Raw genomic sequence first — 25,491 nt, forward strand, 5'->3', positions numbered from 1 at the left:
TATAAAGGAGCATTCCCAAACATGAACCTGCATGGCCCTTCACCCAGTAGTCAGAAGTCCCATGCAGCTCACTTTTCCTCAGCCACGGATGCCAGGACTTGGCATGTTGTCCAATAATTCTCATGCTTCTGTTTGTGTTTTGTTGTGTTGTTTTACCTTCCAGGCCACAAACAGTTTGCTGGAGAGGTGGCGAGAATATCACTAAATAAGTAAACCTCCACCACCTTCTTCCTGCTTAGCATAAATCAGGCCTGAGTGCTGGAAACCGCATAAGGAGAAATATTTCCTTCTCTCCACGTCATTCCTTAGGTCAATGAGCAACCATCAGGTCCCACACGGGTCTCTTTTCTAAACCAAAGGCCATGAGCATGTTAGTAATTTTTGAGTAAGTTACACTAACAACCTTGACCATTTGTATGTTAGCATTTTAAAGGGTTTTAGATTGATCATTGTAAAGATTTGTTCTCTGTGAAATTTCCTGAAGCAGAATGGCTGTATCACAGTGATAAAGGCGAACCCTATAACGCGGGTGCCAGAGGTGGCACTCAGAGCCCTCTGTAGACGCAGCGCACCCAGGAAGTTCATCATGGCCGGGGGTGGAAAATCCCCGCCCACACACACACACACTACACACACACACATGTCCTGGGCATGATCGCTACCTGGGGAGTAAAGCTGGGTTGCTGGCAATGGGGCTTTGCTTTTGAGTAAACTCCCTCTAGAGGCATTGATTCACCCGGTAGAGTGTGCTTACCGGTTGTTTTAACCAAGCTTACTCTGAGTAGCGGGCACCTCAAAGCCAACCGTATTTCTAAACTAAAACCTCAATGACTCGGGTTAATTGCCGTGTTGGCACTTTGCAATAAATAAGTGGAGTTTTGGAGTTTGCAATTTGGGCACTCGGTCACCGAAAGGTTATGCATCACTGCTGTATCATTTAATAATGTTCATACTTGCTAGGTTTTGCAGCACTTCAGTGTTCATCCTCCCCAGAAGAGGGAGGTAGTCTTTTAAAAGTACCAAAACAAGACGAAGGACAAACGCCAAGCTTTGTTGCATTCAAAGTTGATGATTCAATACCTTACAGCGAAGTGCTCCGCGAGGGGACATGTGGGGTTACATGTCCCCAGGCACATACCAGCTGGCCATGTGGGAGTGGAAAATAGCCCCTCACCCCTCCCTCGGCCCATACCGCCAGACTCTGCTTGGGTAGGGGAAGCCTGCCACCTGGCGGGGGTGAGGGCCAGGGATGCCTGGCAGCCCAGCCAGGTAAGAAAGGGAACTGGGGGGAGTGGGGGTTGCAGAGCCGGGCAAGGTTTGCCCCAGATACCATTCCCTCCACACCTCTGTCTTACAGAGAACGATGCTAAAGCTCAAATGTGATGGGATAACAACTGTAATAGACACCCACAAATTAACCACATACAAAAGAATCTAAGCCATAGGTGTCAAACTCACGCCCCTCCAGATGTGCGGTTACAGTTCCCATCATCCCTGCCAGCATCAAGCTGGCGGGGATGATAAGAACATGAATCCTGGCACATCCTGGAAGAGAACTGTTGACACCTGTAATCTAACCATGCCTGGCCCTTCCATGGCGTCCTCTTCCTCTGCCACAACTAAGACAATAGCACCAAGAATTCACGAGTCCCATTTGCACAACCCACGAGAAGGCAATAAAAAAAAATCAGTTCAGAACAGTCTGATATTGAACTAGAAAGAAAATAATAACAGAGCATACCAAAAGTCAATCCAAGAGCCGGATTCACCTGATGATACCACCTTACCTTTGGATTTAGTAGGAGTGCATTTCTGGATATACCTGTTTTGACATCCCAGGATTGTTAGCATCTCGTATCGTGCAGTTTTGTCCCTTCTTTCCGTCTATCAAAGTCATGTCTTCCTAGACTGGAAGCTGAGCTGCGTCGTTCAGTCAGCCTCGAGAGTTGTGAGGAGGTGCCAGGCACATTAGCAAAGCTGCAAAAAATCATTTAACTTCCAGCCACCAAGATGTAGAGCTACGCTTTAATCGACTGAAAATGAAGCACAAATCCTTCCCATTTTTTGTTTAGCGTCGGCGCGGGTGCAACCTAGGCTTTCTTCTTTTGCTGCAGCGTCAAGCCGCGAGGAAATAAGGAGACTTAACCGCGGTCAACAGGGCCCTGTGGCGGAGAGCTGCAATACTGCTGTCGAGCTCTGCTCATGACCTGAGTTGATCGAGCAAGAAGTCAGTTTCAGGTAGCCAACCAGTGGTGGGATCCAAAATTTTAGTAACAGGTTCCCATGGTGGTGGGATTCCAACTGTGGCGTAGTGCCAATGGGGAGGCGGGGGGCATGACGGTGGCGTGGCTGGGCATTCTGGGGGGCCTTGCTGGGTGGGGCTGTGGCAGGACTCAGCCACTGCTCCAGTCGCCCAGAGCGAATGCACACAGGTGCAGGCTGCCCTCCCGCGCTGGTGCATCTCCTGCTGGAGGCGGCTTCAAGAGTTCTCGCGGCTACTGCTGAGGGAGTGGAGGAGAGTAACTAAGGAGGCCGGTTACTAGTGGTCCCTGGCCCACAGCCCGGCAATGGCTGGCCTCCCACGCGAGGCCAGGGCCTTTTACGGCTCTGGCCCCAGCCTGGTGGGTACTCTCTCCCACCAGCTGTGTCGGGCCCTCGCCCGGGACCTTAGTGAGTTCGCAGGGGCCTGTAAGAGCCGGGCTGTTCCATGGCTAACTGGAGAGACCAGCGTGACTGTGTGCCCCTCCTCTGGCCCCCCAGCACCCTAGGCCATTTGTCATCTGAGGAGACCTACCACTCCCTCCCTTTCTGGGGAAGGGAATTTTAAAGTTGGAATGTTGGGCGCCACCTTATTATATTTAATTTACTGTGATTTGATGTATTGCTGCTAGAGTTCTTCTATGGTTTTATAAGCTACTTTAAAGTTTAATGTTTTAAAGGTTTTAATTGTCTTATAGTGTTTTACTCGTTGTACATGCATGCAGAGCCCTTGAGGATGGGAAATACAGAAATCTAAGACTAGATAGATAGATAGATAGATAGATAGATAGATAGATAGATAGATAGATAGATAGATAGATAGATAGATAGATAGATAGATAGATAAGATAGATAGATAGATAGATAGATAGATAGATAGATAGATAGATAGATAAGATAGATGGAATAGATAGATAGAGAGCTAGATAGTTAGATAGATAGAAAGGTAGATAGATAGATAGATAGATAGATAGATAGATAGATAGATAGATAGATAGATAGATAGATAGATAAGGCAAAATCCGCGTGTAAAATCCTCCATTAGTATCCCCCTCTCCAGCACACACAAATAATTAGTAACCTACTCTCGGGAACCTGTGAGAACCTGCTGGATCCACTTCTGTAGCCAACTCAAAGGTTGACTCAGCCTTCCATCCCTTCTGAGTCAGTAAAATTAGTACCCAACTTGCTGAGAGGGTAAAGTGCAGATGACGGGGAAGGCAATGTCAAACTACCCTGTAAATAGTCTGCCTAGTAAAAGCGTTGTGATGTGATGTCACCCCATGGGTCGAAGTAATGGCCTGGTGCTTGCTACTGGGGGGCTGCCCTGACCTTTAACACAGTGCGTGGAAACAATGGATAGAATATCTGCAGCTGTGCCTTCTTCGGGCAGGTCTGTGTGAAATGTTTGTCAAACCAAAAACTGGATCCGCATAAAGCATGTGCTCTGCCAAACGGTGACAGGTCCCGCATGCATCTAGAAACTTTCTAAATATTGAAGTAGAAGACACAAGAAGGCCTGCCTGAGTCTTTGTCCAGCCAGTTTCTACTCACGATGTCCTCGTCGTCGCCTGCTGGCCGTCGGAGCCCCACCCACACTGTCCTCTTGGCGGCGTGGGGGCGCAAGGAGGCCGTGCGGAAACGGCCAAAGCTTCATCTATTGTGCTGCTTTGCCTTTGGGACCTCATTCCTGCACCACTAACCAGCAAATTTTTGGTTCCGGGCAAAGACATTTTATCTTTCTGGTTATCTGCTGATGGGTAACGTTGTGGCTTTTCAGCCTTGTATTCATCGCTTTGTTGTTACTTTTATTTACTCTGCTTACTGTTTCATTATTTATTGCTTTGTTTTACCAAGTTTGTTTGGAACGTTTTTAATTTACACGGAGAATGGTCGTTTTTACGTTGCGGCTTTTTAAGCATTTTTATATTTGTGCTGCTGGTCTTACTCTTTTATTTTGTAACGGCTTATATTGTTTTGAATTGGTGTTAAGCCACCTCATAAAGTTTTTTTTTCCTCAAGAGTGTTGGACAGAAATAAAAGGGTTTCGAAAGACACCTTCCTCTTGTTCTTGTACTATCTGAGACTTTTAAGGAAACAACAACTGAACGGAAAACTCCTGGTGTCCTTTTACCGCTGTGCTATAGAGAGTGTCTTAACCTACCACATCTGTGTATGGTTCTCCAGTTGCACAGTGGCAAATAGGAAGGCGCTCCAAAGGGCGATCACTACTGCACAGAGGATTATCGGCTGCCCTCTCCCCTCCTTGGAAGAACTCTATAATTCCTGAAGCCTAAAGAAAGCCCAAAATGTTCTGAGAGGCCCGTCTCATCCAGCACACTCTCTTTTTGAACTGTTACCATCCGGCAGACGATACAGGTCTATCAAAACTAGGACAAAGAGGCTTAGAGACAGCTTCTGCTCTAGAGCTGTGGCTATGCTGAACTCCGCGGCTTCGTGTTGATGTGTTTGGGGCTGTGTAGGGATGAGTGGAGGAAGGGGAAAGTGAGGATGGGGTATGAGTCTGAAATTGTGTGCATCGAGGAATGCTGCTGTAAATTTCGTTGTGTGTGCACAATGACAATAAAATGCTTATGCTTGTATTCCAACTGGTGGTTGGGAGTTCTCCTCACAAAATCCCAACAGAGTGCTTCTTAATATGAAGATTTATAAGTCATCTCAGGAAGTCTAGTTTGATAGGTCTTATATCCTCCTAGTGGTAGGTCTAAATGGCTGCACAGTTACCACTCTACCCTCCAGTATGGCTAGAATTAACCACCAATAACTTCCCACCAGACCAAAGATGTCACTAAACTGGCACACCAGAATTTGGGAGGAATACTATTGGACTAAATGGGCACATGTCTGGGATAGAGCTGCGCCATCTGTAACTTGTATATATGTTTAATTTAGGTATTATATTTTATATTTATATACATTATATTTAGGTATTAAATAGCTAATTCCATCTGAATTAGTTTATTTTGTATTTTACATGCTGAACTGTAGCCGTTGCCTTCTAAAAGCCTCATCATGTTAGCTAATCTTGGCAGTGTAGGGACAGGGGCAGTGTAGGGACAGGAGCAGCAGTGGCGTAGGAGGTTAAGAGCTCGTGTATCTAATCTGGAGGAACCGGGTTTGATTCCCAGCTCTGCCGCCTGAGCTGTGGAGGCTTATCTGGGGAATTCAGATTAGCCTGTACACTCCCACACACGCCAGCTGGGTGACCTTGGGCTAGTCACAGCTTCTCGAAGCTCTCTCAGCCCCACCTACCTCAAAGGGTGTTTGTTGTGAGGGGGGAAGGGCAAGGAGATTGTCAGCCCATTTGAGTCTCCTACAGGAGAGAAAGGGGGGATATAAATCCAAACTCCTCTTCTTCTTCTTCCTTATTTGTCAGATATTGCAGATACTCAACAGATACCCGCTCCCCTCCGACAATGGCAGTGAAAACAAAGAAAAGGACATGCACGTTTTGTGATACTGATGTATTCCATCTTTCAACAAGAAAGGCATGATTTTAATATTACTTAACAATATGTTAAAAATTAGCCAGGTAGGCTTCAGTGTTAATACAACTATAGAATATTACTGATTTGATACGCGAGAGCCAGCGTGGTGTAGTGGTTAAGAGCAGCAGATTCTAATCTGGAGGGCCGGGTTGATTCCCCATTCCTCCACATGAAGACTGCTGGGTGACCTGGTCACAGTTCTCTCTGAACTCTCTCAGCCCCACCTACCTCACAAGGTGTCTGTTGTGGGGAGGGGAAGGCAAGGCAATTGTAAGCCGCTTTGAGACTCCTTAAAGGTAGAGATAAGCAGGGTAAAAAACCAACTCTTCTTCTTCTACTGTTGGTTGAACTCTCTTCTGCAAGTTTACACAAGCTGGCTACAAATAAGAAATAATCAAAACACAAATAGCATAACTTGTACATTCTTAACAGTAGATTGTGAAAAACAAAGTAGTTGCATGTCCCAGAATAGCAATTTTCCCACGAAAAGTCTATAGCTGAAACAGCGGACTTAATTGGGTCCGCGACTCTGAAGGGGAGGTCATATTGAAATGGCAGAAACCAAAGGTGGTGCAAACCAGGAGCCCAGTTTCAACGCAGCTGCTTCAAGTGACCAACGCCAAGGGCTTTCCAGAAATGGAAATAAGACTATTGTTCCATCTCCGACACTTGAGAACTACAATCAGAGAAGTCTACACACAAGCTAAACAAAATGCAGAAAGCAGCAGTTTTTTCAATTTGCTAGGATAATTGGGACAAAGGCGAGAGCATCCGTGCAGATCCACGCAGCACCAGAAACGAGGTCTTCTCTAGCAGGGCCAGAGGAGCATTCCACACAGGAGAAAGTCGTATTAGTCATTAGTACTGATCACAGCCATATCCTCATTTGCCTACTCTAGTGGGCGGCAAAGTTCGCTTTCTTCAAGTTGAAGTTGGACCAGTTGACTGAAAGCCTTTGCCTCGTTTGTCTGGCAGAATCCAAGCAGAATCTGTTGAGGAAAATATAGACAAGGGGTCAGGAGATCACGGCAAAGCACTGGTTTGTACAGGTCACCGTTTTCTTTGATCCGATGGCCAGCTTCCTAATTTTTATTTTAAATTTTTGGCTTCGCCTGTATTTCTCGCATGATGAGCACTCGCTGATTCACCTACTTTTGTCTGATACTCAGGCTAATCCATGGTTCTCTCGGATAGAAAGAAAGATTGAATCACTTGGTATATCTCTCGACTCACTTTTCCCGCTATCTAGTTCAGAATCCTACAACTTGTTAAAACAAAAATTGTGGGAAAGCGAATGGATTAATTTAATTAGGGCTGCTATGAAAACTTGTTCACCCTTACATCTTTCAATACCCCTATATCAAAACAGGACAGCTCCCTATTTGTATTTTTTGACTAATCCTATGCAGAGAAGAGCCCTCACACTTGCTCGCTTCAATGTTTTCCCCTCCGCTTTATTGCGTGGCAGATTTAACAACTTGGAAATGAGCGAAAGGGTGTGCTCTTGTGGTGAACAAATTGAAACATTGGCACATCAACTGCTTTGCTGCCCTAAATCTGCTAATATCAGATCAAAATATTCCAATATTCTTTCTAGGATACCTAGTGAAATGGGAGAATCAGGTAGACTCCCTTCCCTTCTGGACAATTCTGACAATGAAACTTGTGAATTGGCAGCACGATTTTTACTGGAGGTGATGCACCATCAATAATTTATATTCTATCTTAAACCTTTGTATTTGTGTACCTTTTATCTCAGGTTTTTTATTGTGTTATGATTATTGTTATGCCAAATAAAGGCTTATTATTATTATTATTATTATTATTATTATTATTATTATTATTATTATTATTATTATTATTAAGATTGATTGATTGATTGATTGATTGATTGATTGATTGATTGATTGATTGATTGATTGGGTTTATAGACCGCCCTCCCCCGGAGGACTCAGGGCGGTGTTTTATATGTCGTCAAGTCACAGCTGACTTTGGGTGACCCCCGTATGGTTTTTGAGGCAAGAGACATTTGTAGGTGGTTTGCCACTGCCTGCCCCTGCATCACAACCCTGATGTTCTTTGGAGGCTGCCCATGCAGAGGTGGAGCTGCAGTGGGGATATCCGGGGCAGCTCACCCCAGGCGCCGCCATTGCAGTCACGTTTCGGGGGCAGGGCGTGTCAAGGGTGGGGTGGGAGGGGATGCGCAAGCAGTTCATGTCCCGGGCTTAGTTTCCCCTCCTTCATCATTGTGCCCAAGCAAATACTAACCAAGTTTGAACTTACTTAGTTTCTGAGGTCAGAAAAGGTCAGGCTCACCTGGGGCTATCCAGGTATGGGCAGCTTCCCAATTAGCAGCTATTTAAAATAGAAATTAATATTTGGGTGGAGATGATTTTAGCCATAAAGAAAAATACAATGTATACTCCACTGTAACTGGAAGAAGGTCAGCTCCACAGCTCCTTTAAGGCCTTGCGTGGCCTGGGGCCCTCGTACCTTCGGGACCGCCTTACCCCATATGACCCTACACAGCCTCTGCGTTCGGCAGAGGCCAATTTACTGGTGGTTCCCAGCCCCTCAATGATACGGCTGGCCTCCACCCAGGCCAGGGCTTTTACGGCCCTGGCCCCTGCCTGGTGGAACACTCTTCCTCCAACTATTAGGGTCCTGCAGGATCTTGGAGAGTTCCGCAGGGCCTGTAAGACCGAGTTGTTCCACTGGGCTTTTGGGGAGGCCAGCCACTGATGGTGAGCGCCCTCTTTGCCTCTCCCTTTTTAACATTCTGGGAGCTGTGACACCTGGATCTACCGTCCCCCCCTCTGGGAGGGTTTTATTGATAGTTTTAATACTGGACGCCGAGTGGTTTTTGTAGAACGCTGTAATTTTATGCTTTTAATGATGTTATTTATATTAATTATTTATTGTTTATGTAATATTAATTTGTTGTTCACCGCCCAGAGCCCTCAGGGGATGGGGCGGTATATAAATACGATAATAAATAAATAATAAATAAATAAAGCTATTTAAAAAAATTAAGATTCCTTAGCAAAACCAAGAATAATCTGACACAGGGACGTGGGTTGCATTGATGATGTCACGGGATTTGGCTGAGAGTCAGGGGCAGAGCCGATGCTGCCAGCTGTTCAACTCTTGCTCTGTTCAAAATATGGCTGCTGTTAAGGAGAAAACACCGTGAGAAACTAGAACGGTCCTGACTGGGCTTAAAGACCCCTGTCAGAAGCAGAGGGAAAGAGGATCTTTATTAGCTGCCACCACTCTGGTATGGACCTAATTCGGGAGGGCCCAGAGCACCCTCCCTGCCCCAGGCTGCTTCTTTTCCCAACATGGAATACTTTTTCGATGGTCAAATAAGGTGTGAGGACCCAGGTAGAATAACAAATAGTTTACTAAAGAGGTCTGATAACAATAATCCAAGCTACATATAGGATGAGATTAATAAAGGCCAGCAAACAAAGTAATAAAAACCCGAATGCATCTATCTTTACTTTTTAGCTCCTCCAATACTTCTGCAGAACGCTACAATTATGGCTCATCTGGGACGCAGGCAAATAAAAATACACCAACCGAACTACTATCTGGGCAGGATCAAAAAGCCCAGTCTCAAGTATATGTTTGTTGTGGGGCGATCCTCACTCAGAGGAAAGTCAAGAGCAAAAGGCAACCCTACATCCGAAGAAAGGCAACTGTGCCTGTTGTCAGCCTGTGTGATGATCCCAGCTTTCCTGTTTAATTGTGACTGTTGTCAGTTGTCTTTCATTCAGCAGATCGTGCTATCAAAGCCCTGAAGACCTGTTGTATTGACAGGAGATCCTAGGGTCATTACAGGGCTATGTGCCTACTTGGAGAAGAACTGAAAACAAGCTATAGAACTTTAATTCTAGTCATAGCAGCTGGGGAAAAGGCACGTGGCCCTTTGTTTACCTTTTAAAATATTCCACTTCTCGCTCAGTCTCATCCATTTCCACACTGTCCAGGTCAACATCTTTGGGCAAAAACACATCATCTGAAAAATCATAACGTACACACAAGATTACATGCAGATAACTCTTTCACCAAGAAAACAAAACCTAGCACTATCAAGATGGAAAGTTTGTTACAGGGCATCTAGTCCAAGCCTTGTTTGATGCAGTGAACCCCAAGCATCCACAACTGTCCAGTCCCTATGTTGATCTTACTTAATTTGACTGACACACTGAGAACCGAACTGAATAATAACTGCATCTCCAAGTCCACCATGGGGATACAGCACTGGTTTGGTTTACTTTACTTTAAAAAGAGCCACAGAGCCTCACTTCTGCTTGGGACAGTAATGTGGGAGAATATTAGCCCCCTATGACAGACTCAGTGATAAGGGATTATCTAGTTTGGACTTAACAGAAGTAGTCTAAGATGCAAGACTGAAGTTCCAAATCCTATGAGAAGACAGCAGGACACAGAACAGCCACCCACTGAAGACTGACTGCCTAATACCTCGTCTCCAAATTTGGTTCATAAATGTTGCACAAAATCTACTGTATCTTGGTAACTTGTCTATGGTTGGTCCAACTCCTCTCCATCTGCTGTGGTCTAAGGAGTGATCACTTGGCCTCAGAATCGGGGCTGGTCTGATCAACTGGAGGTCCTGACTCCCCTACTCTAGAGTCTGGTTGAGCTGCTCTGATCTGCCAAGCCGTCTTCCTCCCTCGCATCTGGTGTCTCTTTCATTTCCCTACTTTTCTGCTACACTAAACCCTGCCCCATCCCAATGCACCTCAGCCGGGTGGAATCTCTGCCTTGCCCCCAGTTAGCCTTCTTTCACTCTCTCTTGCTCTCTGTGCCTTCCCTTTGTCGACGATTCCTTTCCTCACCATTGTTCTTCCAGGCGAGGAGGCCAGCTCAGCAGCCTGAGTCGAACCTCTGGCCAGTCCCATGGGTGTCTGGCCCCAGGGCAGGCCAGCTAGCTCCTGTTCAGCCAAGAACAGTGTATGGTGGCGATTTGATTTGCTGCTGCACCCCCCCCCCGTAACCTCTCAGCTAGTGCCCGGCTCCATGACCACAGTGGTGTAGTGCCAAGGGGTCAGGGGGTGCACAATACACCGGGCGACCGCCAGTGTGGGGGCATGGCAGGGGCACATGAGTGCACCGGCCGCAGTTCTCCCTCGCTCCCGCCCTGCCTGATCAGGTAGTCTGGTAAGTGCAACAATGAGCTGGGAAGGTCCGGGGAGCCAAAAGGGCCAACTCCAGACACCATCCATCAAAAAGGAAGCCTCTCCATATCTTGCTTCGAGGCATCCAACTGCCTGTTCTCTTTAGTCACACAGGAGTAAAGCTTCTCTTCCTTTGAGTGACAGCAACCCTGCTTTGGAAGAAGTGGGCTGTGGGGCATGCCAAGATGAAACATGGAGGGTAGGCAGAACTGAAGGCAAAGAGGTTGTGACTGGGGGTGGGGTGAGCTACATTCACTTCTTATAGGGGACAGCAGCTCTTCACTTCTTACAGGAGGCTGCATATGGATCGCGCACCCTGTTCCCTGAATACAAATTCTATCATACAAGGCCATATTTGATGTTTGTGTTCAACAATGAAACAGGTAAACAATGAACATCAACCACTTGACTCAATTTCACTGAACTTCAAATATTCCCCCTCTAACTCTTACTTCCTCACACCTTGTGACCTTTCTGCTTAAAGCCAGGTGGATCCTCTTTTTGGGGGGGGGAGTATATGCCCTGTGCATTAGTGAAAGGGGATTGGAGCTCGTGTGTTGTGCAACTTGCCCCCAAAGCTGTGCCTGAGATAAAATCCATGCAAAAAACCAGAGTCAGAGGGAGGACTGCAGGAGAAATAAGTAGAATGGTAAGGTGATTCCTTGTGAGACTACACTGAGAAGATCCCAAGGGGATGGCTCCCTCACCACCACTTCCTTTTGGATGCCACCTCAATTCAGAAACTTACTCCCTCATACAGATTTCAATCACTTTTGCTCAGACAAAGGCAACTGCAAACCCACAAAAGGAAATGCTGTTTGGGATGAGGCAATTTGCAGTAGCAGCAGGGAAAGTGTTAAAGGTGTCCCTCTACAAACAACCACACCGCTTCTTCCATTCACAACCAGCACAATTCATTGAAAGAGGGGTGGGCTTGGGCTAACTTGTAGCTCCGTTCTAAATTAGATAACGGTAATCAGGTTCTTCTCTAGTTCAGTGTTATTAATGCCCTAGAACAGGGGGGACCAACCTAGGGTGCTCCAGATGTTCATGGACTACCATTCCAATCACCCCCTGTCCGCATGGTCATGCAGGCAGGGGCTGATGGGAATTGTAGTCCATGAACATCTGGAGCACCCTAGGTTGGCCACCACTGCCCTAGAATGACAGACGTTCATTTGCTTAAAACACAAGCTTACCAATTGAGGAGTTTCCTTTGTCACTTTTCTTTTTCTTGCTTTTCTTGCTCTTGCACTTTGGCTCAGAACAATGATCCGATACCAGCTTACTGTGCTGCTGTTTGTTTGGAGAAAAGGCATCACTCCCCAAAGAAAATTTAGCTGCGTGGTCTGCTTGCTTTGAATTATTAGCGTTTGCTTTTTTCTCCTCTTTTTTGGAGATCGCAAACGGCCGAAGGTCTGTCGCTTTGATTTTGGATTGCGTTTGGGATTTCATTTTAGGCTGAATGTTCGTTCCTTTGGATGGCTTTTTCAGTTCTTGAGCAAACAGCTTGCCTATTTGCTGTTTGCTTTTCTCTTCCGAGCGATGGTGCATGATATCGAGAAGCAAAGAAAGAGGCTCATGAGATGGCACCGGCATCTCTGTGGCAAAGAGTGGCTCGGAGTCCTTGCCGCTCACTGCACTAGACAATTCACAGGCATCATGAGGCCTCTGTTCCACTTTACATGCCTCCTCAGACAATAATTCAGATGAGATTTCTGTGTTTTCCAGTAGCTCATTCTGAGTATTTTCTGGGGGTTCGGGGTCACGTGTCATCACTACTTGACAATTCTGAGTCCATTTTGGACAGCCGGTGCTGGTTCTCTCCCTTTTCTTTTTCTTCACAGCCTGAAACTTTTGAGTATCCTGCAGTCTATTTTTCAGCTGCGCTTCCTCGTCTTCGTGTTCTTGCCCTTCTTGCTGCTGAGGAGGCTCCTCCTGCACTCCTGCAGCTTCTGTTTCAGGGGGGGCCTTTTCTTTTATCTGTGGAGAGATTAACTTGTTTTAACCTGGCTATGAGGATCAGAAGTTATTACATACCTCACAGGTTGGTTGACATAACTGACTCCTTAGCATGACCACAGTAACAATGACATAAATAGGTAACAGCTCCATCATGTTCCTTCCCACTCAAAGGAATGCAAGGAGACATACATAGCACTAACGCTCAACATTCAATACAGAATTTTATAAAATGTTCTCTTTGGCAATGTTCTCCATTCTTCTTGTACTCAAAGTAAATGGGGAGTGGGGAGAGAGACAGCCTTTAATTACCAATGTAATAGGAGCAGCAGCAATATAATAGGAGCAGCAGTGGCGTAGGAGGTTAAGAGCTCGTGTATCTAATCTGGAGGAACCGGGTTTGATTCCCAGCTCTGCCGCCTGAGCTGTGGAGGCTTATCTGGGGAATTCAGATTAGCCTGTACACTTCCACACACGCCAGCTGGGTGACCTTGGGCTAGTCACAGCTTCTCGGAGCTCTCTCAGCCCCACCTACCTCACAGGGTGTTTTTGTTGTGAGGGGGGAAGGGCAAGGAGATTGTAAGCCCCTTTGAGTCTCCTGCAGGAGAGAAAGGGGGGGGGGTATAAATAAAAAAAACAGCTCACAAATGACTTAGAACTGAACACACAACTGGAAGGAGGGTGAAGTAATGCCATTTTTTAAAAAAAATTGCTGGTCTAAGACAGTAAATAAAGTTATTTGTTATTTGATAACTGGAAGGCAGGAAAAAAGCAAGCGGGAGGAGGGGTGCTGTTTCACCAATGAGCCCCTGTGCTGCTGTCCTGGCTGTCCTTCGAAATTCTCAGGAAACAGATCGTTCTTCTCCTGAGACAGCCAACATGCCACAACCTCAGTATCAGTCCCTATACTGGTATAAAACTGTATAACAAAACGACGCTTATGGTTGGGTATCCTTTCTCCAATTTATTTTCTGACAAATCCAACAAAGTGATGCATTTTGTGCTGCCTCTGGACACAAAGAGGTTTATCTTGCTCCTACTGGGAGCATGTACTTGATGCCTATCGATCACTCTTGGGTCTACCCTTGTCTCTCTGCTGAGGGTCTTTGCCATGGTGTTGAATTGGCCTGCTCTGTGGATTGCTGTGAGGGAGACCTTGCTTTGAATTGCCCCACTGCCAAATGTGCACTGCTTCTGTGCACAGGGTGTTCAGAAAGAATTCCGCTGTCATATTGTCAGTCGACAGCAACACCCTTTTCTTAGTGAGGAGAGATGAAAAAAAGCCAATCGCGTATCAGATTGCTCTTAATTCAAGAATGTTAATGTATAACTTAGATTCCGTCAGAACCATGTACCCCTTATTTGTGCACCCTCATAATACACTCCTCAGCAAATCAGGGAAGCAGCTGAGAACTTTTCCACATCATGTGGGTGGGAACCCAGTTCTGAACCCTAAAGGAGATTGCCCAGCTGTGTCCCCCAATGCAGGGATTTAATTACTGTGTTGTGGATAGAGAACTTCTTCCACTGAGGTTTTGTCTGGGAATCAAATTTGGTTCTGGGCTGGCTTTTGTGTGAGTCTGAAGGAAAGTTTCAGAAGACGTTCCTCTCCCCATGTCGATGAAGAGAGAACTGAGGGACTAGCGCTCTCTGCACCCGGTCACATGCTCCTTTGGATGGGAAATGCAAGTGAGACAGAGGGGAGAGAACTCCTTGGTCGATGAATCATAAGAACATAAGAACATAAGAACTAGCCTGCTGGATCAGACCAGAGTCCATCTAGTCCAGCATTCTGCTACTCGCAGTGGCCCACCAGGTGCCTTTGGGAGCTCACATGCAGGAGGTGAAAGCAATGGCCTTCTGCTGCTGCTGCTGCTGCTCCTGAGCACCTGGTCTGCTAAGGCATTTGCAATCTCAGATCAAGGAGGATCAAGATTGGTAGCCATAGATTGACTTCTCCTCCATAAATCTGTCCAAGCCCTTTTTAAAGCTATCCAGGTTAGTGGCCATCACCACCTCCTGTGGCAGCATATTCCCAAAACACCAATCACCACAAGTTAGCAGTGAAGAAGTGTTTCCTTTTATTAGTCCTAATTCTTCCCCCCAGCATTTTCAATGAATGTCCCCTGGTTCTAGTATTGTGAGAAAGAGAGAAAAATTTCTCTCTGTCAACATTTTCTACCCCAATGACCAATTAATCAATGACCAATCAATGACCAATTAATCAACTCCTTGGTCAATGAAAGTTTTGGAAAGTCCTTCTCTGCAGCAAACACATGCCTGGACTGTCCCATGGGGGACTGCGCAGAGACCATGACGATGCATGTCAAATAATCCTGCACAGAGACCGTGACGATGCATGTCAAATAATCCACTCTGGAAGCAAGCGGGAAGAACAGTTTGTAAAAACTTATTGTTTAAATCATTCCTCAAGTTCTTGAAGAGGGTAAAATGGGAACCATTTGGATTGAATCATTTCACCTGACTACCCATAGTATCCTATACCACTTGGAACTCTGTTTTTAATCCAAAGATATGTATCTTTTACTTTGAATCAAGGACTACAAAAGCATTTCTTTTAAAACTGGAAGATAGCACTTGAATGGAAATCATTTCTTTCAGAATACATCCATGATTTTGTTGCCCTTTAAAAAATTTATAAGGGCTGGTCTCTTGAATAACTTCTGGTATTATCTCCTGACAATGAATTAACTTGGAACCTAACAGAGAAGGGGCAATTACTTAAATCAATTTCATATTTTAAAACTTTTGGGAACATGTTCTTAGGTACATTATTTAAAAAAAGAGGCAAACCAAGAAATGGATCCTTGGTATCTATGTCCAATCTCTAGGGTTCTCTGAATGATTTCTGAATGCTGGTTTGTCAAACTTATGCTCATGAGGAGTCTCTCTTGGTAACCTGTATGTTGTTAAAAAGACGGCCTGCTGGAGACATGCATTCCTTAGATATAACTCCAACCCCCACCCCTGGAAAGACAAACAGCAATTGTTTATGGAAATGTTTTTAAAATTAAATTCTAATTGAGATGCCACCATTAATTTTTTTTAAATGTGCAAAAATGCCAGAATTCACCAGCACAAGTTGTCTATTTGGTTCCATAGAAAAGTCAGCAGCTGTTATCACTAGGGAAGCATTTCAGCTTTGGGAGGTATTATTATTATTAGGTTATTTTTAGTCCACTTTACTCACTGAGACGCAAGGCAAATTACAGTGGAAGTTAAGTACAATGAATAGGATGGGACATCCAGTGAACAATACTATAGGGTTTGGATTTCAGAAATCTGAAAACAGATCAATGGCACAAAATTCAGGAAAATATTAGGAGGGTCAATTCCACATAACATGTCACCCTTTGTGGATAGCCAGATGCCCCCACTTTTGGGCTGAGCTTACACATGATTTTGTGCTATTTCTAAGCACGGCACATGGGATTTCCTGGGGTATTTCCCAAAGCAAAGGGAGAGAAAATAAGACCCCGAGCCACTTCTGAAAGGGCAGCTTGAAGTTTCCCCATAATTTGAGAATCTCCAGCAGTGGGCTGAAGCCCACCTCTGCCCACTCAGCCAAGGAAACAGAAACAATTACATAAAACAATGGTGGGGGCGGGGGGGGAGAGAGAGAGACTGTCATGCTGACTGCTGTCACCCTGCAATTACACAACGAAAACATATGGAAGTTTTCTGAAAAGGACTTCATGTCTAATATTATGTCAGATTCATTAATATTTTTCTTCCCTCACAGTACCCCTTTTCTTGGCAAGAATATGCCATCATTTGACAGCTCAGATCACTAGTTGTGATCAGGACATTTGAACACTTCACACAGTGTTCAGTTGTATTTTAACCGTTTACATATGTCCTCATTCGCACAAAAAAACCCCACTGTGCTGCACCTTCTCCTGCTGCCTTCCTGGGTTTCCACCCCTTGTTCAGTGGGACCATCTGTCTTCCTCATTTGTGCCTGCCAAGCTCCTTCAGTATGCACAGTTTCTGTTTCCCAGTGTAGAACTGTCTTTTCAGGTTCCCTGCCCCATAGGAATGGCTTGCAAATTGGCCAGAATAAGAATAATCTGGACATGCATATTTTTACAGGGCTTTAACATGGATTTTCCCTCTCCAATATAAGATACACAAACACGCATGGCACATAGGCACTGGCTCAAGCAATTTATATTATCTATTGGTTACTTGTAAAGTATGCCAAATTGTTGGCTATTAGACTTATCAAACTATTATGTCTCCATAACACATATATATCTCCACTTTAAATCCAATTCATGCAACTGAAAATGATGAGAAATTTGACTGCCCTTGAATTGGGACAGTATTTATAAGTAATTCAAGCCACCAATCCAGGATTTTCATTAATTGTTATGAACTTGTATCACACAGCGGGTGACATTGACGCAATAATATTTACAAGATTATGGACATTGTTGGTTTAACAAATACATGATTATGGACTTGAGAGAAGGTTGTCTTGTAATAAATTGTTGCATGAATTGGATAATATAAATTGCTTGAGCCAGCGCATATGTGCCACACGTATTTGTGTATCTTATATTGTTTTGAACGTAGCACATTCATTTCATAGATTTTCCCTCTCCAAATCACTCTCTGATCAATGGGGGAAAAAAATCTTACAAGACAGGTAATCGTTCTATTAAGGATGAGCTCTCCACAGCCAGGTAACTTTTCTGTCAGTGAGCAATGAGGAACCTATCTTATCTGAAGGGGCATGTCCCGGGGTTTACAAATCTTGGTGAAGTAATTTAAAACTTTTATGAGACTGCATTTTCCCCAGACATGAGGCAGATAACGGCAATAAAACAATATACTTTCTCCAAAAAACAACAAAATTAAAACAAGCTTCAGAAAAAAAAGCTTTCAAAATTAACTTCAGTATAGACTGCTATCTATCGAAGTGCCTACAATGGAACCAAAAAAGGAACCAAAAAGCCTCTTCCATAGCCTCTTCCATCTCAAGGAACCAAAAAGCCTCTTCCATAGAGAAGTTTTGTAAAACTAACATAGTTTTGTAAAACTACCGACACAGACAGAGCTTTCCTCCAGAAGGCTATTCCATTACGCAACAGCAGCCACAGAAAAAGCATAGCAGTGGGCAAGATGCAGAAAGTAGACATCAAGAACGGGCACATCCAAAATGCACTGTGGCACAATTCTTCCTTGGCTAGCTGCACTCCCTCAAATTAACAGGACCAATAGTACCTGAAGGTGAAATTGGCCAGGGCTTTAAGCAAGGGGTGGGATCCAAAAATTTCAGTAACAGGTTCCCATGGTGGTGGGATTCAAACTGTGGCGTAGCGCCAATGGGGCTGGGCGGGGCACAACGGGGGCGTGGCCAGGCATTCCGGGGGCAGGGCATTGCTGGGCGGGGCTGTGTCAAGGATGCAGCCGCTGTGCCGGTCCTTGGGCGGGAAACGAATGCACACAGGCGCAGGCTGCCACGCACGCCGGTGCACCTCCTGCTAGACTGCTTCAAGTTCTGCGCGCTACTGCTGAGAGGAGGGGTGTAACTAAGGCAAAAATCACCAATTAGTAACCCCCTCTCGGCACACACAAATAATTAGTAACCTACTCTTGGGAACCTGTGAGAACCTGCTGGATCCCACCTCTGGCTATAAGTCAAATCCAACTTCAATACATTGAGCACTCCTTTGGAGAAGCACAGCTCTAAACATGAGAATCTGAAATGAAAATAACTATACATTGATTAGCCCGGATAGCAAAGAAGAAAAAAGGAAATGAAGGGTCCTGACTGTGCAGAGCAAGGGAGGAGGAGTATCTAATAACACAGTGGATACAACCTAACAACTATTTTTTTAAAGACATCTCATGATGGTCTGGGGCACAGTAATCAAGCAGGCACAATCAGCGGCTGTCTGACTGCCAGGCCGAATGCTGCCAATGAACAGGTGCAAAACTGCTTGTGAGCAAATCTTTGATTACATGACAGACCAACTCAACAGAAAACAGGTATTTGCAAAAAGGAAAGTTCAGATGCCAATCATCAATTTTGCCAGTTTGGCAATGTTCCTGACATTTTTTATGCCCGTATGGATTTCAAAGCCTACATACAGTTCAAGCAGCAGTGGCATAGTGGTTAAGAGCAGGTGTATTCTAATCTGGAGGAACTGGGTTTGATTCCCCGCTCTGCCGCTTGAACTGTGGAGGCTTATCTGGGGAATTCAGATTAGCCTGTACACTCCAACTCTCGCCAGCTGGGTGACCTTGGGCTAGTCACAGTTCTTCTGTGCTTTCTCAGCCCCACCGACCTCACAGGGTGTTTGTTGTGAGGGGGGAAGGGAAAGGAGTTTGTAAGATCCTTTGAATCTCCTTACAGGACAGAAAGGGGGGATATAAATCCAATTCTTCTTCTTCTACAGATCATAGGCAATAATCTCTTAAAAGTGTGATTAAATCTCAGGGTGGAGTTGACCTCATTTGACATGACAGCTTCTTATTTCCTTTCTTCTCCCACTGAGTCAGCAAAACGAAAAGCGTGGAAGGTGTCAGGTGGGAGAAGGACAGCTGTACTAAAAGAAGAACAAGAAAAGAAGAACTGCAGCCTCCATGGCTGCTGGCTGAATGCCAATCTCAAACAGATGTCAAGTGGAACTACCAAAAAGACACTGCCAGAGACATTTTGACAAAATGTCTTCTTTAAAGGAAACTAAAATACAGTCAGCTACCTGAAGTCCCCATGAGAGACAAAGCACAGGATACATTTTGAACTAAAGATGTAAATATGTATGCAAAACAACATCCTTCAATAAACTAAATAACATTACTTAAAAAGAAACACTAACGTAAAAAATACAACACACAACTACCTCAATAGAATATTAAAATAGATCTCTTTGTGAGATAATATGAAAGATAAAAGTTTAAAAAGTTGTGTGCCCTGTTTCCTTGGACAAATCAGAAACAACTAACTGCTGACTGAAACTATATACTGCATTTTCTCCAGCACAAGGCAATTTATTTTTTAAATTTGGGAGATTTTTGAAAGGGGTTTTTCAAGGCTGCTGTGACAATGGAGAATTTGGGAACTTGAGGCAAGAGGGGGGTCCAGAGGACAGTTGGTTGGAAAGGGCACCTCTGGCTGGCTTGTTCACCTTTTTTGGGCAGTGTGTGTGTAAATACATGTGAAACTCTTATCAGTCTTTATGTAAAAGCCTTCTCTTTCTTTAGGGATACTCTCTTATTTTCAGGGCCATCTTCCTTTCACGCAAATATAGTATATCCCTTAACCAGTCATATAAGTGACAATTTAAAATAAATAAGCCTTCTGCACATTTTCCTCTTGTAAATGCACAGGATAAAAGATGAACAGGAAAAGTGTAGAAGAATGGGTTAAGTATCCCCAGTGCCGTAGCTTCAACAAGGTGGGGGTGTGGTCAGGGCAGGGGGGGGGGGTTCTGGGGTGGGGCAGGTGGCACCACAGGAAGGGTGCAGGGCATGTGCGTGCCCCAGGCGCAGTTCCCCCCTTGCTCTGCCCCTGAGTATCCCCCCCACTGCTTTCCCACTCAAAATGGTTGTTCTTTAAAAAAACAAAAACAAAAAACATGGCTTTGCTATAGGCATCTGAATAACTGGCATTCATTAACTTTATGCCAGGTTGTCAATCCTTTCATAAAGAAAAGAGGTCTAATAAAATAGCACATCATTACCTCAACGCTAGGATGCTTTGGATACCCCACGGGCTTCTTTCATTCCTTTCGTTGGCATGGTTTCCTCTAAAATATACCTGGTCTTACCTTTTTCTGCTTATGCCTTGCTCGTTTGGCTGCCCGCGTGCTCTTTACTGGTTTAGTCTCTGGGCTGTTTATAAACTGAAGCAAGTCTTCAACTTTTCGATGATCAACAACACTCTCTCTATCCGATATTAGTTCTGATTTCTTAGGCTGTTCCTCTTTCCTCTTTGTTAAACGCAGGCGAAGTTTTTCTCTCATTTCAGCATAGTTTCTACTAGTTGGTGCTGCTGGCGGCTAACAAAGGATTAAAAATATTGTAGGAATCAAGTCCCAAAGTTTTCTAAGATTGCTCAAAATTCAACATGCAGTTTCAACTGTAGTTCTTAATACAGTTAATGTAACAAAATATAACCAGATAAAGTTTAATAATCATTAAGTCAACAATGAGGCAAGTTTCAACTTAAATTTAAAACTACTAATTCTAAAAATTGTACTGCTTGGGCTTTTAAATGAATCAATAAGAACATAAGAACAAGCCTGCTGGATCAGACCAGAGTCCATCTAGTCCAGCACTCTGCTACTCGCAGTGGCCCACCAGGTGCCTTTGGGAGCTCACATGCAGGATGTGAAAGCAAGAGCCTTCTGCTGCTGCTGCTCCCGAGCACCTGGTCTGCTAAGGCATTTGCAATCTCAGATCAAGGAGGATCGAGATTGGTAGCCATAGATCGACTTCTCCTCCATAAATCTGTCCATGCCCCTTTTAAAGCTATCCAGGTTAGTGGCCATCACCACCTCCTGTGGCAGCATATTCCAAACACCAATCACACGTTGTGTGAAGAAGTGTTTCCTTTTATTAGTCCTAATTCTTCCCCCCAGCATTTTCAATGAATGCCCCCTGCTTCTAGTATTGTGAGAAAGAGAGAACAATTTACCAAAAGCACACTATACCAATACCAAAAGCACAATACCAAAAGCACACTATCATATAGTAACTAATTTGTTAATAGCAGCTGACCTTGGGGCAGTCTGAGTTCCAGAGACTGCCTCTGTGAAGTTGGGAGGGGGGATTTGTTAGGGGATATATGGGTCTGTAGATGCCAGGTTCCTTAGAACTGGCTTTGTCAAGTATAGTGCTTCAATAGCTCATCAATAAATGCTGCTGATTGATACTTCAAAGTATGTTTACTGGCTTAAGATTCTGAGACCTCAAAGGGGGCCCTTTATTTGGCTTTTGCATTCCTACTGTGTAAACAGGTTAATACAGCAGCCAAAATGTAATTTTTTCATTTGCACTTGGCTCAGAGATTATGCCTTTTTCTATACCCAGTTCATCTGTCCACAAGGGGTATACATAACGAAATCACTGTTTCTAGCCACTACTGTGATTTTTTAGAACAGAATTAGGAAGTCAGGATTCTTACTGAAATGAAATTACCCTCCCAAAGAAATGCATGTTGTTTTCAAGTTTTGGGGCTACTAGCCAGCTGCAGCTACTAGCTTGTGTTTTTTCTTGATTCTGCTGGTTTCTTCAGCAAAGACATTTCTCCCTTCCAATCAGATCCTTGCAAAGAAGGTACACAGACCGCCTCCAGCCAATCACCTTTGGAGATGAGCCACAGAGAACTGTTGTGCTCTTTCCCTCCCTCCTTTTTTGGGGGTGGAGCCCTTTTGCTCTTCTATGGCTGGGTAAATACAGAGCTGGGGCAGCTTATTTAGAGGCCCGTTGAACTTGTTCCCTTGGTCTTGAAACTTGGTTCTTCACTAAACAGGCAGCACTCATTTCACTGCAATTTTGTTGTCAGTTGGTTGAAAAACACCCATTCCAGCCTCCCTGAAAAGTCTCCCCACGAGGTATAATTTTGGAACATATTTAGAAGTGACAGAAAATGCCCACTGGGAACAGCGGGAGATGGCTGAAGGCACACTGAATATAACGGGAACCCAGAATGTCAAATGATTTTCATAGGATCCACTGAAACACATTATTGAACCAGCAATGTACTGTCCAAGAACAAGTAATCCCAGTGAACCCCACCCGCCCACAACCCAGATCTGAAGTGATAATGAAATTTTTCTCCATGCCACTCCTGATCCATGCTCTGGTAACCAAGAGGCTTGACTCTACAGGGGTTCAGCCTTTGAACCAGCTCAGACTCTTTAATGCACAATGCAGCAGCCAGCTTGCTTCAAAAGCCAGATGTCTGGCTCCTATTATAACAATATTGAGTTATGCGCAGTGGCGGATCATTTATTTCTACATTCCACTCAAAGTGTGACAGCTGTTACTTCTAAATGCCAAGGGGTGGCTGTGTTTATCTAGAAAAACAAAACAAACATCCAGCGGCACCATGAAGATTATCAATATTTATTTCCATATGAGCTTTCCTGAGTCTTTCATTAATCTTAAAGCCTTTCACAGTCAGGGACTGCCCTACCTGAAGAACCAGCCCTCTTCAAGGAGCAGCAGTGGCGTAGTGGTTAAGAGCAGGTGCACTCTAATCTGGAGAACCAGGTTTGATTCCCCGCTCTACCACTTGAGCTGTGGAGGCTTATCTGGGGAACTAGATTAGCCTGTGCACTCCAACACACGCCAGCTGGGTGACTTTGGACTAATCACAGCTCTCTGAGCCCCACCTACCTCACAGGGGTTTTTTTGTGGGGGCATGGGAGGGAAGGGAAAGGAGATTGTAAGCTCCTTTGAGTCTCCTACATGAGAGAAAGGTATAAATCCAAACTCTTCTTCTTCTCTTCTTCGTATGAACCTCTCTAGCACATCCACCTGGCTTCCTGATTCTCATTCACATTCTTTTACAGTTGCAGATCCCATTTTATGAAATAGCCTTCCTGAGGATGTGAGGAGGATTCCCTTGAGAAGCAAAAAGGGCCTATGGCTCGGCTTGATTTGTTTGGGATACAATAGAAAATGCAGGTGTTATTATTGGCCGTTTAACATATAGTGTTAATTGCAGCTTTATGTTGTTATTCTGACCTTGTGTCATATTTAGCAAGAAAAGCAAGGAAGGCAGGGACATAAATGTCTTAAATTAAATTATTTATTTATTTTGTTTGAAGGTATGTTGCAGTTGCATTTGAAATTTGGAATAGAAAGAATGGCTTGGCAAGAGATACTGTTGCATGCACCCTATCCACTGGCTGTAGGATATTCTTCCAATCACTTCATCAGTAAAGAACTTTATAGTGTAGCACAGAAAACTGCATGAAGCTACCACGAAAAGCTGCCACTGAACTCTAATCTGGCACAAACAGCTCACTGTGATGCCTGTGAACCCCCTTCCCACTTTCCTCCTCTATTGGGTACAGATTCATCAGACACTGCAGCAGCCCCAAGGCTATGGATTACCCCTCCCACAAGCAGCAGGAGAGAACAGATGGGCAATGCTGGCGACTCATTCTTCTTCCACCCTCACAGCAGATATTCAAGTTTCATTCAGATATCAAAAGAGGATGCAACTATTAGGTTCTGTTTCGGCACAGTTTGTTGCTGGGTTTGCACACAGCTCCCGGGTTTGTTGCCTCCCACCTCCCTGCATGCAGAGCTCGAATAAACACTTGCCAGCTTGAACAAGCACCGATTCACCGTCACATCCAAATAAAGTCATTAATTAATCCATAGTGCGCTAAAATGAACAGGCTTTGACGAAACTCCGCATAGGATCACACCATAAACTCTGCAGCTGCAGTTAGTATGTATTGCAGATGCAGCCTACGTAGAAAGCAAATGCAGTAAGGAACCCATAAATAATACAGGCTGTGAACTTACTCCTCCATGGCCAAAGAATTCACAGTAGCAACAGTCACAGTATTTTCCTTCTTTCTGGTTTGTAGATGTTGAGGTACTAGAACTATGCTCTGAACAGCTGTCTTCATCTTGGCTGTCCTCACCATCGTATTGCTGGTGGTCATATACGCCGCTGTCCTCACAGTGATGGCCTTCACATTCAGGGTCACTGCATGAAGATGGAAAATAGATCTTTTCAGCCCAGCCCCACAGTTGTTAACTGCACACATGTGAAAACCAGAAAATGGTATCATGAGTATCAGGTTTTGGGGATACAAGAAAAAAGAAAACTACACTTGTTCCGGGTTCTGAGCCAGCTAACGGCAGCCCAATAAGACTGATTTTACAATCGTCTTTCCATCTTCCTGAACTTTATAATGCACACATGATTGCAGACTAACACAGATGCACCTCTGAAGCAAAAGATCATAACTGACACCAATAAGTGAGTGATTTGTTTTCAGGGACTCTTCGAGACCTTGATTTAACGATAAAATAAAACTGAAAATAAATGTTTGATTTTTTAAAATAAAAGCAACTGGACGCCCACCCTTCTCTATCAATAACACTCTTCAATTTGTACATCCACAGAATAAAACCTGCCAGAGCTAGGAGACAACGATAAGCAACAGACTAATGTCAAACACAAACCCATGGAAAAGGAAAAAAAATCTTCAAATTCCAAGACAAATAGGACACACTTTTGCAGCAAAGTACCAAGAACTCAAGTTATACTTTTCCTGCTTCACTTCTTCATCATACCCTATGTCCCCGGATGCCACTGATCTGGTCATGTGGGGGTACGAAATCAGCCCCCCAAATGCCCAGGAAAATGATGGTATGGCAGCAGGAAGTCCTTGTTGTCTTAAGAACATAAGACCATAAAAACGAGCCTGCTGGATCAGACCAGAGCCCATCTAGTCCACCACTCTGCTACTCGCAGCGGCCCACCAGGTGCCTTTGGGAGCTCACTTGCAGGATGTGAAAGCAATGATTTCACAGAAATGCATTTGAAAGCA

General features: G+C 44.5%; 1 protein-coding gene across 6 annotated transcripts in view; it reads right to left on the minus strand.

Annotated features, from left to right (window-relative positions):
* Positions 1-5,984: 5,984 nt before the first annotated feature.
* The window catches only part of FAM193A (family with sequence similarity 193 member A), a 50,800-nt gene continuing 31,293 nt past the window's right edge, over positions 5,985-25,491 (minus strand). For all 6 annotated transcript variants that reach the window (XM_048515645.1, XM_048515643.1, XM_048515646.1 and 3 more), the window contains 5 exons: positions 24,455-24,641; positions 20,737-20,967; positions 12,172-12,955; positions 9,708-9,789; positions 5,985-6,757 (listed from right to left, as the gene is read on the minus strand). In XM_048515645.1, the coding sequence (XP_048371602.1) occupies positions 6,664-6,757; positions 9,708-9,789; positions 12,172-12,955; positions 20,737-20,967; positions 24,455-24,641 (1,378 nt within the window). In that variant the 3' untranslated portion in view covers positions 5,985-6,663. The remainder of the gene's footprint in view (positions 6,758-9,707; positions 9,790-12,171; positions 12,956-20,736; positions 20,968-24,454; positions 24,642-25,491) is intronic.

This window comes from Sphaerodactylus townsendi, linkage group LG14, assembly GCF_021028975.2.
Source record: "Sphaerodactylus townsendi isolate TG3544 linkage group LG14, MPM_Stown_v2.3, whole genome shotgun sequence".
NCBI lineage: Eukaryota > Metazoa > Chordata > Lepidosauria > Squamata > Sphaerodactylidae > Sphaerodactylus > Sphaerodactylus townsendi.